This window comes from Castor canadensis, chromosome X, assembly GCF_047511655.1.
Source record: "Castor canadensis chromosome X, mCasCan1.hap1v2, whole genome shotgun sequence".
Taxonomy (NCBI): domain Eukaryota; kingdom Metazoa; phylum Chordata; class Mammalia; order Rodentia; family Castoridae; genus Castor; species Castor canadensis.
Window position 1 is genome coordinate 129,605,583 of NC_133405.1, and position 17,938 is coordinate 129,623,520.

General features: G+C 39.1%; 2 protein-coding genes across 5 annotated transcripts in view; one reads left to right on the plus strand and one right to left on the minus strand.

Annotated features, from left to right (window-relative positions):
* The window catches only part of Ca5b (carbonic anhydrase 5B), a 99,674-nt gene extending 93,165 nt beyond the window's left edge, over positions 1-6,509 (minus strand). The window contains exon 1 of one of the 4 annotated variants that reach the window (XM_074063934.1): positions 6,394-6,509. The gene's annotated coding sequence lies outside the window, so the exon portion shown is untranslated. Of the gene's footprint in view, positions 1-1,140; positions 1,788-5,513; positions 5,638-5,877; positions 5,986-6,393 lie in introns of those variants that run through there. The other 3 variants (XM_074063931.1, XM_074063933.1, XM_074063932.1) reach the window with 3 other exon arrangements.
* A 9,547-nt stretch (positions 6,510-16,056) lies between these two features.
* Cltrn (collectrin, amino acid transport regulator) overlaps positions 16,057-17,938 on the plus strand; it is a 33,071-nt gene continuing 31,189 nt past the window's right edge. The window contains exons 1-2 of the mRNA XM_074064246.1: positions 16,057-16,213; positions 16,525-16,583. Coding sequence (XP_073920347.1) covers positions 16,156-16,213; positions 16,525-16,583 — 117 coding nt within the window. The 5' untranslated portion in view covers positions 16,057-16,155. The remainder of the gene's footprint in view (positions 16,214-16,524; positions 16,584-17,938) is intronic.

The following is a 17,938-nucleotide window of genomic DNA, read 5'->3' on the forward strand; positions in this document are numbered from 1 at the left end:
CTGCATTCTCCAATATGCAGTCTGTCTCTTCTCTTTTCTCCAACTAAATTGTCTGCAAATAAAAATCTTTCCGACCTCTGCTGTTGGAGTCTGCCTGTGCTTTCATTCTCAGAGCAGGCTCAAGAACCCTGAGAATCTGAAATTCCTGCGCATGTCATCCGTGCATCAAGAGCACAGGCAATGTTGGAGAAAGTAAAATAAACTTACAATAAAAATATATTCATGAAGCAGTTTCAAGGTGGGTTTAGCTAGATTAGCATTGCTAATGGTATCAAAAAATCCTTTTTTATGTGCATATAGGTAGACAGGAGAGAGAGAGAACTCAAAAGGGGGAAAGTTGAGAACTTGGATTCTTAAAGCAAGGCAGTATTTGAAAATGATTTTAATTCTCTGTAGATACTGGAAATATGTTAAATAGCTATTTAAGAGATGTACTTAGCCATTTCATTAAATTCATCTCTCCACCATCACTACCAGGGCCATGCTGCCACCCCCCGGGGAGATTCGGAAATGTCTTGAGAGACATTTGGGTGAGGGTGCTACTGGTAGAGGTCAGAATACCATTCAACATGCACAGCGGTCAGGAGAGCCTCACAGCCCAGCATGACCCACCTCAGATGGAGAATCCCTACATCATGATGTGGACAGAACTTGTATTTCCCAGAAGGAATGGGAGATTTGAGGAAGATCATCTGCTGCCTCACTTGATCTCCCGTGTTTACAGCAGAGCACACACATCAAGTTGATCAGCAGAATTAACTCAGAATGGAATATATCAAACTACATACAGAATTAATACACCACTTCCGGAAAGTTAACATTCAAAGAAATATTTTGAAGTGGACCAATCTTAATAAAAAGACAATTGTTAACAAGAAATGATAGATAGAAGATTCCAAGATCTTTGAAACTGGACATCTTGCCCAGTTTCTGCATGGCATCATTTTAGCATACTAAAACTTATCAAGAAAGGACTTTCCACATTTACTTTAATGGGTCAATGGAGAAACAGTCATGCTCAGTTCTTAGGCATATAATCCCATACTGGAATGTCAATGACACCATATCTGTACATGCTTAACACACGAGTGTCAGAAACTCAACAAGCCTTTTAGCTCTTTAGGGAAATAGAATACTCACAGGCTCGGTTCCCGGTTCCGTAAGTGCAGGCATAGAGACTGCAGGGCCTCACTGGCACAGACCTTGGAACCTGGAACCTTCTCCACAGCAATTTGCATGGAGACGCTTGAAGAATCACCCTCAGTTGATTCATCACTACCATCTCTAACTTGAAATCTCAGTCAGTTGCCAGGTAACTTGCAGGACCTAAAAACCTGGAGGAGGGCAAGCTATGCGTGACAGAGATTGAAAATCATGTAGAAATGTCTAAGTAGGACAACATTCAGACTGGAAGCTCACACTTGCAGTGGGTGCTTAGCTTTTAAGGGTAGAGTCTCAGATCTCTCCTTGTAAGATCTGAAGGATCCACAAACTCCTGCCTGATCTCAAAGAGGAACCTATCAAAGTATGAACCTAACCTAGGTTCAGAGACAGGAACTCTGTCAGTATCCATTCTCATTCAAACACTTATAGCCATTTCCTTTGCTCCAGGCAGTGTTGAGTACTGTGATGCATAGGTGAAGGTTTGAATTCTACCTTCTAGGAGCATAATTTCTCCTCTCAGGAGCCTCCAGAAAAGCACAGAAAACCAGTTCATAGCAGGATGTTCTTGCCTCCTCAGATTATGCCTTCTCCTGCCAAAAGGAGTGTGGCCATGCTGAGGGCTGGCGTGGGTAGTAAAGAACACAAAAACAGAAACTTTAAAAAAAAAAAGCAGAAGCTGAGGGGCACTAGCATATTTCACTTATAGACTTGAACTGTTTCTTTTTTTTTTTTTTTTAGTTTTTAACAGCATATTATTTATGCTGTTGTATATGTTTGGCAATAGTCAAAACACTGAACAACAAAACAGCAAAAGAAACCATGGTACTTCCACTTATACATCCAATATTTACTTAAGTGGTTTATGGTTGCTTTTCTATATATCTGCTGGAAAAAATTTATCTATATGAATTCTATTTCTTCATACTACCTTTTTAAGAGAGTAAGATAAAAAAACTCCCCATCATGATCTCCAGCAATGCAAAGCAAGGAGGCAGATATGATGCTTTCATCCTCCTCTCTTCAGCATATCCTGCTCTGAGCTGGCGGTGAACTGGCTCTTCTCTGTACAGCTGTCCTTGTCCCTGCTCCCTCTGAGCTAGAGCAAAGGCTCACTTAAGTACAAGGAGGGAAAAATCACCCCTGTATTATAAAATCACTGTCACATTAAAGGGGACTGGTAGGAAGTCAGGGAATCCCATGAAAGCTCCACACCTCTAGATCTAACTCCCTACCCAGAGTCTTTAGGCTAGTGTATTAGTTTGTAATAAAATACTATAGACTGGTTGGCTTAAACAATAGCATTTTATTCTTATGGTTCTGGAGGCTAAGTCTGAGATCCAAGGCATCAGCAGGGTCGGCTCCTTCAAAGGGCTGCGGAGAACCTGTCCCATACCTCTTTTTTTGGTTAATGTTATGTGTTGATTTCCCTAGGCCACAGTAGCCAAATATTTTGGTAAAATACCAGTCTAAAGGCCCTCGTGAAGGTTATTTTCCAGTTAACATTTAAATCAGTAGACTTTGAGTAAAGCAGATTATCCTCCATGTGGGTGGGCTTCAACCAATTAGTTGAATTAAGTGAAAAAAGACTGAGGTCCCCTGACAATGAGGAAATTCTATCTCCAGGCTGAACTCTGGACTTGAGCTACAATGTCAACCTGCAGGTTTCAGATTTGCCAACCTCTACTCATGGAGCCAATTCCTTAAAATAAATCTTTCTACCCCTCCTCCCATTGTTTCTCTGGAGAACCTCACTACACTTTGCTACTGGTAGTTCCTTGGCTTGTGGCAGTGTTAACTCTAATCTTCACATAGCATTCTCACTGCATTTGTGTCCAAATTTTCCCCTTTAATTAAGGATACTAGACATATTGGAATAGGGATCACCCTAATGACCTCATTTCAACTTGATTACTTATTTAAGGACCCAGTCTCTTCATAAGGTCCATTCTAATGAGTTCAAGGAGGGGGTGGGGCACAATTCAATTCATAACTACCAGTGATATCTAAAGTATGGATGCATTGCTCAAAAGGTGTTTGAAATTCTCAAGCCACTATTAAAAACATTTTGTTTAGTTTTATATATGTTTGTGTATATATACTTTTTAAGAGAATGTGTATGTTAAAATGTCCAAGGAGATAAGGAATCATCTTAAGTCAAGTAAATTTGGCTCAGCATTTTTTTTTCATGGTTAAGGAATATATTTTAACATTGATTATGTCAGTACTAACTTTTTTTCTTTTATTCATATGTGCATACAATGTTTGGGTCATCCCTCCCCCCCACCAGGCAGAAACTATTTTGCCCTTATCTCAATTTTGTTGAAGAAAGAGTATAAGCAATAATAGGAAGGACCAAGGGTTTTTGCTAGTTGAGATAAGGATAACTATACAGGGAATTGACTCGCATTGATTTCCTGTACATGTGTGTTACCTTGTAAATTAATTCTTCTGAACTAACCTTTTCTCTAGTTCCTGGTCCCCTTTGGCTCAGCATTTAAAAGACAGACTGCTAAAAACCTTTCACTACATTATCTTGTATTATTATTAGCTGGAGCCATATAAGAGCATCTGTTTTTTTGGTTTTTTTTTTTGAGGTACTGAACTCATGGCCTCACGATTGCTAAGAAGGTGCTCTACCACTTGAGCCACTCCATCAGCCTTTTTTTGTGTGTACGTGTATTGAGTATTTTTGAAACAAGGTCTAGTGAACTATTTGCCTGGGCTGCCTTTGAACCTTGATCCTCCTGTTTCCTGCCTCCCGAGCAGCTATGATTACAGGTGTGAGCCATAAGAATCTGGCCTGCACCTGTTTTTTTTTTTAAATATGTTCATTACCTGAGTTCACTGAGCAGGTTTAAAAAGCAATACACCATGGGTTATCTAAATATAGACGCCTGCTTTTTTTCCCCCTCTTAACTTATTATTAGTGGAAACTTTAAATGCATAAAAATACAGTGAGAATAAAACAACAGATCATCTACATCTCAAAAGCTCCATTTCAACAATGATTGAACTGTGGCTGGATGGGCCCCATAGGAGCTAAGCTTGTCTTTTGCTACCACTTTATACTTTTGTATAGCTTGGATTTTACTAACCTTTTCCATTTGTTTTTCAGAGTTAGAAATGTGTGAAAAATATTCTAAAACTTTAAAAAAATCATTCACAAATCATACATTCATTAAAAGCCTTACAACTTAAGCCGTCTGATTAAACCACTTTTACTTATTCAACAGATGGCCAAAAAATATGGATAAAAAATTACAACTATACGAAAAATCCTTGATTGTCATCACACTGGCCCTTCATTTTCCCACCTCCTGATTTTGAAAGAAATCAGCCTTTAGGGAAAAAAAAAAAAGCCAGCCACCTTCAATTACCTGACACCTAACTGGAGATTAAGTTGTCATTTAAGAAAGCTCTCACCCACTTCTTCCCTGAGGGCATGAGCCCAATCTGGGGTAAAGGTTTCAAAATGCATTTCTTTTACCAGACTTGTGCACTGCAACTAAATGCCTTAGTCAATTGCATTCCAACTGTTAGCATTAGTAGTCTTTTGCCTGACTACAGGAGGAACAAGATAGGTGTGTAAAGATGCAGAGAATTGTGCCTTTGTTGACAAACCCCAAAAATTCTGACTTTAAAATATCTGAGGAAGCTGGTGGAATGGCTCACGGAGTAGAGTGCCTGCCCAGCAAGTGTGAGGCTCTGATTTCACAACCCTAGTATTACCAAACCAAACAAAACATAAACTATCTGAGGAAAACCCTAGAAAGATTATTTCCAAAATATCGAAGGACAGAGAGGGTGAGTGGGGATGAACTTTGGTTCACTTCGGGCTCTCATTCAGGCTGTGAAGTTACTTCTCTGAGAAATGCATAAGGCTGCATTTCTCTCCAGAGATTTCTGACTGGTCTCCACCTACCATCAAGACTTTGAAATCCAAGTGGAGAAAGGCAGTAAAGGAAAGCAATGTGGTCTTCAGTGGCTGGCACAGAACAAATTCTATCCCAGTTAAGGTGTACACACCTTCATTAACTCTTAAGTATCTGTCAAGCTTTTCCGGAAAAAACTAATGGGGCAGAATCACACTGATATTAACAGTAATGAGTTATCAGTAGTCTCAGAGCAGTAGCTTCTAATATTGATTGCTCAAATCGCAGCCACCGATAACTGTATTTTAGAGGTTCGTCTCCTCCAGCTCTGGAGTGGGGCATAAAAGAAAAACGATAGAAGGAACCTATGAGTGCAAAAGGCTCAGGGCACAACTGTGATGTTGGTTCCCTAGATCGGAAATGATTGTGAATTTGTCTATATTAACAGCACAATAAGGGAAGATCAATAATACAGACCTGAGGGAGTTCCAGCTCGCTGTGTTTCGGTTTCTAGAACTGCAATCTCCTTACCCGCCAAGTTCCTGGTACATCTGTTTTATCTTTAAATGGACGGGACTCTCTAACAGGGTGTCTGGTAACCCTTTATAAGAAAGAGCGTTAGAGTGGAAAGGGGTCATTCGCCGCCGCCGCCTTCCACCCCCTTCCCTTGGAACAGCCCTGCCAGGATCCTGGCCATACTCGCGGACCAGCAGCTTCCCCGGCTCCAGGGCCAATTGTGATGCGTGGTGGTATATGTGGGGCAGGCATAGGGTAGTCCCTGTCCTCTCTGGCAGGCGACGCTGCACTGCTGTTCACCCTCCACGTCTTTGCCTGCCCTTACCGGAACCGAAACTCTTTTGTTAGCTCCCGGGACCCGAGGTTCCAGCGTGCGCGGCCATCTTGGCTACGCCCCCTTGCCGTTCGCCACGCCACCTACGCTAGGAAACGTCACTTCGCTAATCAAGGTCACGCGCCCGTCGGGTCCACTTCCAGTCCCCGTAAAGCCGGAAGTCCCGCCCTGGCCACGCCCACATCCGTGCCCGAGTCTGCACTTGCTTTCCACCATGGCTACTTGTCTACGGCCATCACTGGGCTCCCGTCACGGCCATTCGCCCGCGCGCTTAACTACCTACGCCTCGGCCCTCCACTTTCTCCATCTTTCTTAAGCACGACAGCAGGAAGGCCACGCCCACACATAGGGCTGCGCTCCGTCACGTCATGTCCTTCCGGTTTACGCCATTAACCCTCCCTAACGGTACCCCGTGGCTTGCCTGCATCTACGGCCACGCCTCCAAACTGCGGTCAGTCCACGTTACTGAGCATAGTTCACATCCTGTGATTACTCGGTCACGCTCACCTTGCCCACTCGAAGACCCTCTATTTTGCCCTCGTCCCTGTTCTATACTTTAGATAAACTCTTGCCCTTCGCTTGGGACCGCCGCTCAGGGTTCTACCGCCTTCGCCACACCTCTCCCGCTCGGGCTAAATTCTGATTCAGGTCACGCCCCTTCCTCTGGGCAGTCCAGCTAGCCCTCACTGACGGTTCCGTTCCCACGGTGCGTAGGTGGTTCCTCTCCGGCCAGGCCAGGCATTTTATATTCGTGTCATATCTCCTCCCTCCTGCATTATACACCCTCCGTCCTGGCTTCTTCTGGCGGTCCTCACGGGATTTGCAGTGGTCACGCATGCACATTTCCCTGTATTACGTCCTGGCTGCGTTCAAGGTTCCCAGGCCACCCACTTTCGGTTCCATTCGACCACACCTTTCCCGCCAGGATCCAGTTCTTTCCTAGAGGGAGCCTGTTTCCTTAAAAAACTCGTCCTAGCGCTATAAGTCAGTGGTATTTATAGAGTGAAATTAACCGGTGGATTCCTGATCCTCCTCTAAAAAAATGACTTTCTTCACGTTTTCCCCAGGTCTAAGCACCACCAGTTGATGAGCAGAAACCCGGTAGAAGACAACTGGTGGGCCAGTGGTGGAATCATGTTCCTTCCTGCTAGATTTCATGACCTCTAACCCGACCTGGGGGGCCACCTGGCACCGTGTTCCTTTCAGCCTCCCAGCACACTTTAAGTACTAGGCAGATGTGTGGAATAAACACACTCCTCTACTTCCTGATGTGTCCTTCGGATGACTTTCCTAGGCACTCAGTCGCCTCATACTGTCCGGGGCCTGTTAAGACAAAACCACACTTAGACCTTACTTGCAGCCCCTGCTCTGACATTACCCTTTTCTACTCCCTCTATTTATAGTTCTGAGTCCACAAGCAAAAAGTGAGGAAGTGAAGTACACATTCCACTCACCGTTCATTCATTCATTCAAAAATGAGTTTATTGAGTACTTTGTTCCAGTGACAAGCCTTAAGGAACTTACAGCCTGAAGTCCCCCGACCTGGGTTTGGATGGGACAAGAAATGAGGAGAATCTCAAAGACGATGTGGTCAGCGAATTTATAGTAAGAAAAGGACTTAATAAGTGCTGATCTGTTGATCCAATTAGGAGTATGTGACAGCAGCAGAGGAAGCCACTTTCATAGTCTCTTGTTACACTCTCTTACAGAATAAATTACCATTGAAAATATCCCTTTTTACTTGTACAGAGGACCATAATTCCCCCCCCCACCCTGTAGCAATTTGCTACATATAATTCTACATAAGCAGCCAAAATTTAATGATCACATATGAAGTTTGAGTTCCCTTCTCTCCACCTTCCATCCATTTCTGTCTTGAAGATAATCTTCTGTTAAAAGGAGCACCAGTTTTCAACCAAACAATTTTATTAAGTTCACCCTTGGCCCTAAAAACCCATTTATATAAAATGTTTCAAATCATTTATATAAACATTTATAGAAAATGCTTCAGTAAGTTTTTGTCTTGCTGGTGTGACTCAAGTGGGAGAGTCACCTGCCTAACAAGTGCTAGGCCCTGAGTTCAACCCCCAATACTTTTTTTTGCCTCAAAAAATAAACTCAGCCTGGCATTTGTGGCTCAGGCCTAAAATCCTAGCTACTCAGGAGGCAAGATCAGGAGGATCACAGTTTAAAGCCAGCCCCAGCAAATAGTTTGCAAGACCCTACCTGGAAAATACCCAACACAAAACAGGGCTGGCAGAGTGGCTCAAGTGGTAGAGCACCTGCCTAGCATGAGTGAGGCTCTTTCAAACCACAGTGCCACACACACAAAATATAAAAAATAAACTCTCAGGAATTAGGACCTGTGAGTTACTGCTGTATAAGTTACCCTGTATAAAGTTATAAAGTTACTGCTTGGATTTTTATAGCATTAGTTATACTTCATCTTCCACAAATATTTTGAAACAGCTTGGCAAAAAATAGGTGACATTGTATAAAAGAAATAGTTGAAACAACCAAAGGAGGCAATTCACTGAGGGAGAATAAATAAGGCAGCCAATTGCAAACCATCAGATCCTGAATAGTTGTTGAAGGTGGGCAGCATATTTGACTCTAAGCTTCTAAATGTCAATGCAAAAGAAAATATAATTACTTCAGGTTTTACAGTGTTCAAAAAAAAAAAACAAACAGGATTTTGTTTGGTTTTGAGAAACATACTTTTTCTTAATTTTTTGTCCTGAGGGAAATTCTGATTTCCTCATGATGATGATTCTCTGACTTAAGTGGGAAATAAGTGTCATATGGAGTTATCTACAGATTCCCCTCAATGTAAACTGTTGTCACAATCACAAAACACAGTGTATTAAATCAAATTTATGAACTGTCCAAACTTTCCAGTTCGACTGAGTACCCAGATCTTTAATGGTCTGGCTTAATTCAAGGTTGCATTTAGATCATCTTTTCCTATGACAGCAAATATGTTTCAATTCATATGTCAGTTCCTGTTCATTCATATTAGCTGGTTGAATAACTGAGTTGAGAAGTTTTGTGGCCAAGTCCATATTCAGAAGAAAAAGTTCTGTAATAGATTAATAATGTCTGTTATGGGTGCCAGACGGAGAAGTGTCTGCAAACAACAATATATCTGGCATCTCTAATTTGTAGTAAAAGGCATCTCATGTACACATCTTTTGTGCAATCCACAAAAATATTATAAGGCTTTTGATGAAATTCAGGCAGTAGAGGGCTCAAGTTCATTGTTGTTGGCCAAAAACTCTAGAGTAGAAACTTGGAGATATTAATTCATATGTCTTTTATATTAACCAGAATGAGGGTAGTTTAAGATTCTCCTATGAAAATAAGAGCATAGAGCCTGAAAGTTACATGGCCTGATACCTTCTGCCCACCTTTGTAGAGGTTGTCAAAGAAAGTACCTATAGACAGGGCTAAACATGACTAGGTAACCTCTAACTAGATACTAGATACCAGCAGTATTATATAACAGAGGATGGATAATACCACTCCATAAAACATGGTTATAGTGAGGTTAGCTCATAAAAATATCATGACTTGCCAAAACCATGAGAAAACTCTTAAAACTGTCCTGTGACAAACTACAACAAATTTATTTATACATCTAATTGGCTTCTATTTGTGATTCATGAATTGGGGCAATTTCCATTTTATAAAGTAGCATAAAAACTACTACTGTACAATAGTAGAACAGTGGGTTTTAGAAGACAGAAACAGGGAAAAGAGCAATAGAAAAAAACCTGATTGGTTAACATCAAGTTCCTCTAGGTTACTTTTTTTGGAAGGATTAAAGCAGAAGGAACCTCCTTATTATGTATGCTTAACCAAATAGACCAGAATCTTCTGTTTTCAGGAATAGCTGTTCTGTTTGGAATTTATCTGCTTCCTTAAGGTTATTATTTGGTCATGTGGCAGTTAGCATGAATGACTACATTTTGGTGACACTGGGGTTTGAATTCAGGCCTCCTGCTTGCTGGGCAGGTGCTGTACACTTAAGCCATGACCTCCAGTCCGGGTGACTTCATTTTGGTCTGGTGTGGTTTACTGGGCCTAGTGTAGGAACTGGGTCTCAAATAATGGCATTCCATAATTTTTGTTTAAGGTACCTGAGCAATGGTGAAAACTGATGAACAGACAGGAAGAAATGTCTAAAGTCTTGCTTTTACTACATGAGATTCATTATAAAGTATTAGTCTTCATGCCCAAAATGAGGCACACAGACACCCATACCTCCCATTTAAGGAGCTATCTTTTTAAATTCCTACCTTAGGAATATAAAGTTGGCAAAATTGCATCCATCTGGTTTGTCTGAATTAATTTTTATTTCCAAGCAGTAGTGATTAACTTTCTCAGAAGAACAAAAATATTAACCTGTGAAAAATAAGACAAAGTTCATAATGGTTATGGCTATTGATTAACCTACAAAATTTGATGAGCTTTTTGAATATCCTTACATATGATTTTCTCTTTTTAAAAAGGGTATGAGTTAGGGAGGTTAAGTTAAAGGAAAATTACAAAGCCGAGGGTTCCTTGTTTATCAAGGAAATTGTCTTGCTCTCACTAGGAATGTAAAAAATAAAATTACAATTTACTTCATGGTACCGTACTTCATTTCCAAGGTCTCAAGCTTATTAGAATTCCAGTTTGTGGTTCAAATTAATCAGTTCAGTTTTCTTAAACTATGAAATAATCATGGACTATGAGAAATACAACAATGAACCAAATGTATAGTTTTGTAGTACATAAAAGTAAATCATGTTGGCGATAGATGAATACATATATATGAACAAAATGTCATGGGAACAAAGGAAAAGGAGCAAATGAAAGTTAGTGGATTAGACAAGTCAATTATAAATCTGTACAACAAAAGCAAAGAAAAGTTTCTCAAGGGTGATGATAATAAGAAAGATTTGGAACAATGGCTTAGATGGTTAAGGCAAATGCAATCTCCCAGGATTCAGTTTCAGGAAATCCTGTGAAAACAAACACACACATGGTCAAGTTGCAGGGGCTACCTGGGATGAGGAGAATGGGGAAGGGAGCATTAGTATAGATACCTCTTGCTTCAGGTCTTAGAGGACAAAGAGTTTGGATTCACTTACATCCACATTGGAGTGCTAATGGAGATTTTAATGTGGAAATGGTTTCAGTGTAAATGACAAGGAAAAGGACAGTGGAAGGTAGGAAGGACATTCTGTGACAGTGGGTTTCCAGTGTGCTAGTACTTCCTAATCATGGGCTATTGAACTGCCAGCCCATATTTGCCTAGGACTCCAATAACCAGGAAATTATTCTTTCTTATTATCCAGCTGAATAAAAAGATAAATGAGCTTATTTGAGTAGTAATTAGAGGATATAGAACAAATGTTACAATCTTATAGTGTGCTTACTTTTAAACACACACACATGGTTTCCTTTTATCTCCTTTTCTTCCTTTTGTAGGTTATTTTCATTATTCCAACTAGAAGAAGAAAAAAGTTACATATATAGGCCTAAATAATATTTCTAAAGTTTATAGGATGTTTATCAGCATCCCTAACCTCCACGCATCTGTGACCCATTTGTGACAGCCAAAAACATCTCCAAACACTGCCAGTGTCCTCCAGAAAGACAAAAGTCATCCTGATTGAAAACCACTGAGTTAAAATAGAATCTTTTGGCATAATAGACAGAAATATTTTATCTCCCTAAGAATCTTAATACTAACAGGAAATTTAAAGAAAATAAAATCACTCCTGTTTGTGACAATGAAGCAGAATAATCAGGATCAAATTTAAAAGGGGCATCCATCCTCCTTACCTTTTGCTTTATTGCAGGTAAATGAAGCCTATCCAACTCCACATGCTTTTACAACTCTAGTGAGCTTTAAAAGCATCTTATATGAGTCAAAAGAACAACATGTGTTTTCATTTTGTGTGACCTCATATTTTGTTTACCACAAAGCAGTAGATCAATAGTTATGTGCCCAGAAACTACTTTTCAATCGTGTTATAGAGTACAAAATCATGGAGAAATCAATTTCTCCTTCCTGTCTCAGGATACTGGGTGCCCTACTGCTCGTAGTGACAGTAGTGTAAACTTTTTATTTATGCTCTCTAAACTTCGAACATTTGGAAGTAAATAATAACAAGTTCACAATGATTGAAACTGCTTTGTCTTCATTTCCACGGTTACTAGCAAGTTATTAAGTTCACATATGTGAAATTGCTGAATGAGCAGTTATGAAGCAAGTTGCACAGATATGTATCCTTTGGAAATTTGCTACTTAAAATTTGTACATCAGAACAAACATCTCATTTGTACATAGTTTTGAAAATAGTAAGAAAATAAAGACAGTATGTTGAAAAATAAGAATCCTGGAATCTAGCTGTTTTCCATCTATTTTATTGAGAGTTCTATCAAACTACTTAATAATGAATTTGTTTTTAGTACCTTCCACGTGACAAGTAATTTGTGACATTTTCATATTTGAAGTCAAGTTAATAGCAGTGTTTCATATTTGTTATTTGAGCTTTTGTCTTTTCATCCATGTGGCCTATTAAAACCTGTATTGTGCTGGCAGAGTGGCTGAAGTGCTAAGAGTGCCTGCCTAGCAAGCATGAAGCACTGAGTTCAAACCCCAGTGCCGCCAAAAAAACAAAAACAAAAACAAAACCCCTGTATTATGAATGGTTCTATTTTAGCTTCTGCTTCTTTTGCTGTAGGAAATACTTTACTGGGATATCGAAAAATTAACATTGTAATTGTAAACTATTTAGAAAATAAGATTGAGATTACTATATGTCTGCATTTCTTGTCATATAGCCAGAATGATAGTCCAAGAAAAAAATCATAAACTCAGATTTTGGTGATTATTAACTGGGAATGATTAAACAAGCCTACTAGCCAATTCAAGAGTTATAAAAATAGGGCCAGAGCCATTGTTCAAGCAGGTAGAGTGCCTGCCTATCAAATGTGAGGTTCAACCACTGTAATGCCAAAAAAGAGTTATAAAGATAAGAAAAAAATATAGCCAGGCATGGTGGCACATGCCTATAATCCCAGCACTCAGGAGGCTAAGGCAGGAGGATCATGAGTTTGATACCCTGTCTCAAAACAAACAACAAGAGGAAACAAGAATAATGACCACAGAAGTAAGGACTTAACAAATGTATATACTATTGATGAATCAGAAAACAGAAAGAATAGAATTGAAAACTAGATCAGTGATCTTGTTCTTTGCTTAAGTTATAATATAAACAAGCAAAATTCTGGCAAGTTCAATGCAAAATGAGAATAATTAATACATATACTGAAAACATAAGCATAGCAACAAATGGAGATATTTTATGGAAAATATTCCGGAAAGTCCATGAGAATATTGGAATATCTTAGCAAAATAAATATTTTCTTGGAAATTATAAGTAGCCAGAATGGACTTAGAAAAAACTTGAAGTGATAATGCAAGAAATGAATAATTTCTAGGAACTCTTCCTAGACAATATACATGGTCTGATTCTTTATTTTTTATGCATTGTATTTCTTTCTTTGATGGTACTGGTATTTGAACTGAGGGCCTCATGCTTGCTAGGCAGTATTTCTTAACATAGAAAATGTCAGAAATTTTTCTCTATAATTTTCAAGATGATATTGTAAGGGCCAGGAGGGAAAACACCTCAAAAATCAGCACTTGAAAAGGAACCTACATGATATTCTTCTAGGAAAATAAACTTTTAAAATCCTAAGGGAAAAGCCAGCAATTAATTACAGCAGCATGCTAAAAATAAATATAAAAACATAGTTTATCTAAGGGTTGAATATAATACACCAAATGGTAAAACCTTATGATCATAATTATAGATAATGAAAAGACAGTTGATAAAATACAATATCAGTTTTTGGTAATTAGAGAAGGATACCTTTATCACTGAAACATCATTTTTTTAAAAAGCATTTTTGTTAGCATGTGTTAGTTGTGCAGGGGAATTTCATTATGACATTTTCATATATGTATCTTGGTTAGGTTCACCCCCACCATCATTCTCCCTCATTACCCTCCCCCCACTTAAAATGATTCCAACAAGTTTAATTGTTTTATTTTCATACTAACATATAAAGTACATCAACCATATTCACCCTCCTTCACCCTTTCCGTTTCCCCTCCTCCTTCCACTAATACCTACTTCCATCAGGACCCGTGAAACATCATTTTTAAAGGAACTCATCAGACTTTGTGGTATAGCAGCCTTTCCATTAGAACAAAGAAGAAAAGGGTCCACGTTATATCCCCACCATTACAGCATCCTGTTCTAATAGTGTTTAAAACAACAAGAACAAGAATAGTAACATCACACAAGAATACACAAAAAGATTTAAGCTAAAGAATTGTGCTCCAATTATTAAAATACTAACACTAGCTATTTATGTTGATAGTAGCATGTATGTTTTCTACTTTCCCTTTTTTGCTTCTCTGTATTTTCTTTTTAGTTTTTTGTGTAGGGGGTTTCATTGTGACATTTCCATATATGATTACAATGTGCTTCTCTGTATTTTCTATACAGAACTTTTATTGCTGTTTTTTTCTATCGTTTTTTTTAAATGAGGCAACAATCATTAAAAAGACCACAATTGAAAAGGGAAAGATTTTATTATCCTTTCAAATGAATGGCTCACATTGAAAGTTTTACTGTCTTCAATGCTAGTTACATAGATGGCTAAATAAAAGCATATGGAGAAATTTGTCATTTTTATGAAATGCAAGATTAAAGAAAAGTTGAATCAGATTTCTATATCCCTAACATGGCTTTGTTCCTTGACACAAATAAAATGTTTGTTAAATCTCTATCTGTGTATATTGACTTTTCTTTCCCAAGATAACTTCATCTAGTCTGACTTTTTTTTCAGGGAGAGAGTAGTTAAGTGAGCTCTTCCTTTTAGGAAATTTCCATTGCACCTAACAGTGACAGAGCTAGAATCGCCAGGCTGACTTGGCTGCCTCTCCCTCTAGGACAGCTTTTTCTGACTCAGTGTCCTTGCAACCAAGGTTGAAGACGATGAGAAAAGGGTTCTGTGGGTGGGTTTGGCTAACAGAAATGGGTCATCTTCAGTAAAATCCCAGCCTTACTAGGAGGGGAAAATGATACATATCTCAAGGCGCTGTAGAAGGTCCTTTGATATCTTCCTTGCTGCTGCATAAAATTCCAAATTTCCTAGTTCACATCAGGGTCACCCAATCTAATTTTTCCATGCATGACTTTTGAGAAAGGAGGTGGAATTTGGGGACTGAATTCATGAAGAGGCAGCATGGGAGACAGGAAAGCCCTAGCATGGAGCCCTGGGGGCTTCCCTTGGCATCATTGGTGGGATGCCCAGCAGCAGAGAGTCTTTTACACTCATTATCTTAAATCTCGGAGCATCTTTGGGTTTTGTTAGAATTTCAGTTTTGACCTATGAGGACCAGAAATGCCTACGAGGCTTAGGGTGGTGGAGATGGGGTTCCAGTGTTAGTCAGTCTAGCTGGGAAAGGGACAGCCAATTCAAGACATTGCTGCCAATGACTAACACTGGCTCAAGGGTCACATATATCTAGTGGCTACCATATTGGGGAGCACAACATTCTTATGATCATGAAATAGTCCACTGGGCAGCGCTGCTCCGTATCATTAATTCTGATTTTAGACAACTGTCAGATGTCAGGGCTAAACAAACACATCCCCTTGTTCGAAGTGGAAGCTGTCCTAGGGTGTTTACCTGCCAAGGTGAGACTCGGGTGAGGACATTCTGGGATGGGCCTTCTTTGTTCACCAGAGATAGAAAGCAGTGATATTGGTCCCCTAAATTATGATAGCCTATTTTGAACCAGACAATTTAGTCCCCAAAGATGGAAAGTTTATGCCAAGGAAAACCTCTAGAGAGGATTCAAATCTTGCTACCATGTGCTTAACCAGACAACTGCAGGGGGTGGGGTAGAGGAAGGATTCTGATTATGTCAGCAGAGGAAACATTCTTTTGAGGTAGAGTTTGGAAAAAAACCAACTAATCTGTTTTCCAAACAGATTTTCATAAATAACTGACAGGACACGGTCTGCTCTATGGAAGTATTAACCCAAGAGATGGATGTTAATTATTAAACGTTTCAGATGGTGGCTAGCTGATTTCTCTGATATTCTAATCCGGGTCACAGAATGGCTAAGGCAGCTTTAAGTGGAGGGTGGATTTTTTTTTCTCAGTTTGTCTTCTGTTTGCGACTCTGAAAGAATGCTGTGGCCACTCTTTTTCCTGGTGAATTCTATTCATGCTGAACTCTGTCAACCAGGTATGCCACCTTGAAATTTAAAAATAGATTAACTGTTTCTAAATGATTGACAAGTCATTGACTGAAGAAACTCTATTTTTTTAAATCTGCAGACGTGTTGTGGCTTGAAAGTTGAGCCTGTGACTCTTTTGAGTTTGAAAGAAAAATTTAAGCCATGTAATGTGATTTCCATCAAACTTTCAGGAGTATTTAGGTCTGTTTACCTGTAGTTCCATGTTCGTTGATTTGAGTTGCATTAAATAGGATTTTTCAAGCTCTGTTTTTGCAGATTTTGTCATCATTTACTGCTCTATTTTTTTTCTTTCTGGCAGATGCAGAAAATGCCTTTAAAGTGAGACTTAGTATCAGAACAGCTCTTGGAGATAAAGCAGTAAGTGGAGCACCTGCATGTTCACTTTAAATTTTGTTTGCTAATAACACTGTGCTTTCTCTAATAATGGACATTTCTGCAAAGTAATCTTAATCTTGAGTACATTATTTCAAAGGACTCCAAGTGTGATCTTAAAGATAGATTATAGTAAAACAGAAATGGTTGATAAAATGAGTTTGCTTAAAGTACTTGATCTGAAGTGTATGCTTAAAAATATGTGAAGTTTTGTTTGTACTATACCAAACAATTTAGAAAACTTGAAACTTTCACCCAGCATGGAGCAAAGGGGCCTGAGGCAGACACTCAGCTGTGCATTGGATCTGCCCCTCACTGTTTAAATCTCTTGAATTCTGTCTGCCAGTTTTCTAGTCATCAAAAAATAAGGAATGGTACTACCTACATAAAGACTTTCAGGATACAAAAAGTTTCCAATTTTAACATAAAGTCATAATTCCTCTCAATTATCAAAGTGACAATATAAAATATATGCTTATAAAATAGAAGTTAAAAAATATTCACAGAGCCCATGTGGGTATAGAAACAGTAAAGACTATTGAATAAATAAGAGCGTGTTATCTAATTCTAGTTTCGGTTTCTCAGTATGTGATATTAAGATGCTTTAAGCTAGAAACAAGCAAACAAAAACCCAGAGTGCTAAAGAAATTCAGAGGTATTCCATTTCCTGGCCAATCTATCAGTGTGTTTTGTTTTTTGGCAGCACTGGCGTTTGAACTTAAGGCCTTGAGCTTGCTAGTCAGGCACTCTACCACTTGAGCCAAACCCCAGCCTCACCACTGCATAATTTTATTATTTACTTGATCATTAATAATTGCTACAACAGCCAGTATTTATTAGGAACATAGTTTACTTTCTAGTGGGAACCCTTCTAAGCACTTTACTCCTATTAGCTCATTTAGCCCTTACAACAACCCTCTGAGTACAGGTATTCCTAGTCCCATTGAATGGGTGAGAAAATCAAGGTGCAAATAAATTAAGTGACACTTTCAAGATCTCAAGCCAGGAAGTAGTGAACGTAAGATCTGAACCCAGGCAATCTGACTTCAGAATCTACACTCATTTGTGTGTAGGGTTTCTTATCCCAGGGTACTCAGAGTAGGCTGGATGCTGGGGTTGTAATGGTAGCTAAAATCAGTCTTATTCTTGCCCTGTGAAACTTAAAGTAGTGGGAGAATCCATTGTTGATTAAATATTCAGTAAGCTGAATGCAAATGTGCAATCTTGACAAATATTATAGGAAGGAGAAGTATGAGGGGACTTTGGCCTTGTCAGGATCTTCAGTACCTAGCAGTTCTGTAAGATCTAAACATGAAGAAGTGATCCAGAGGCTAGAAGAA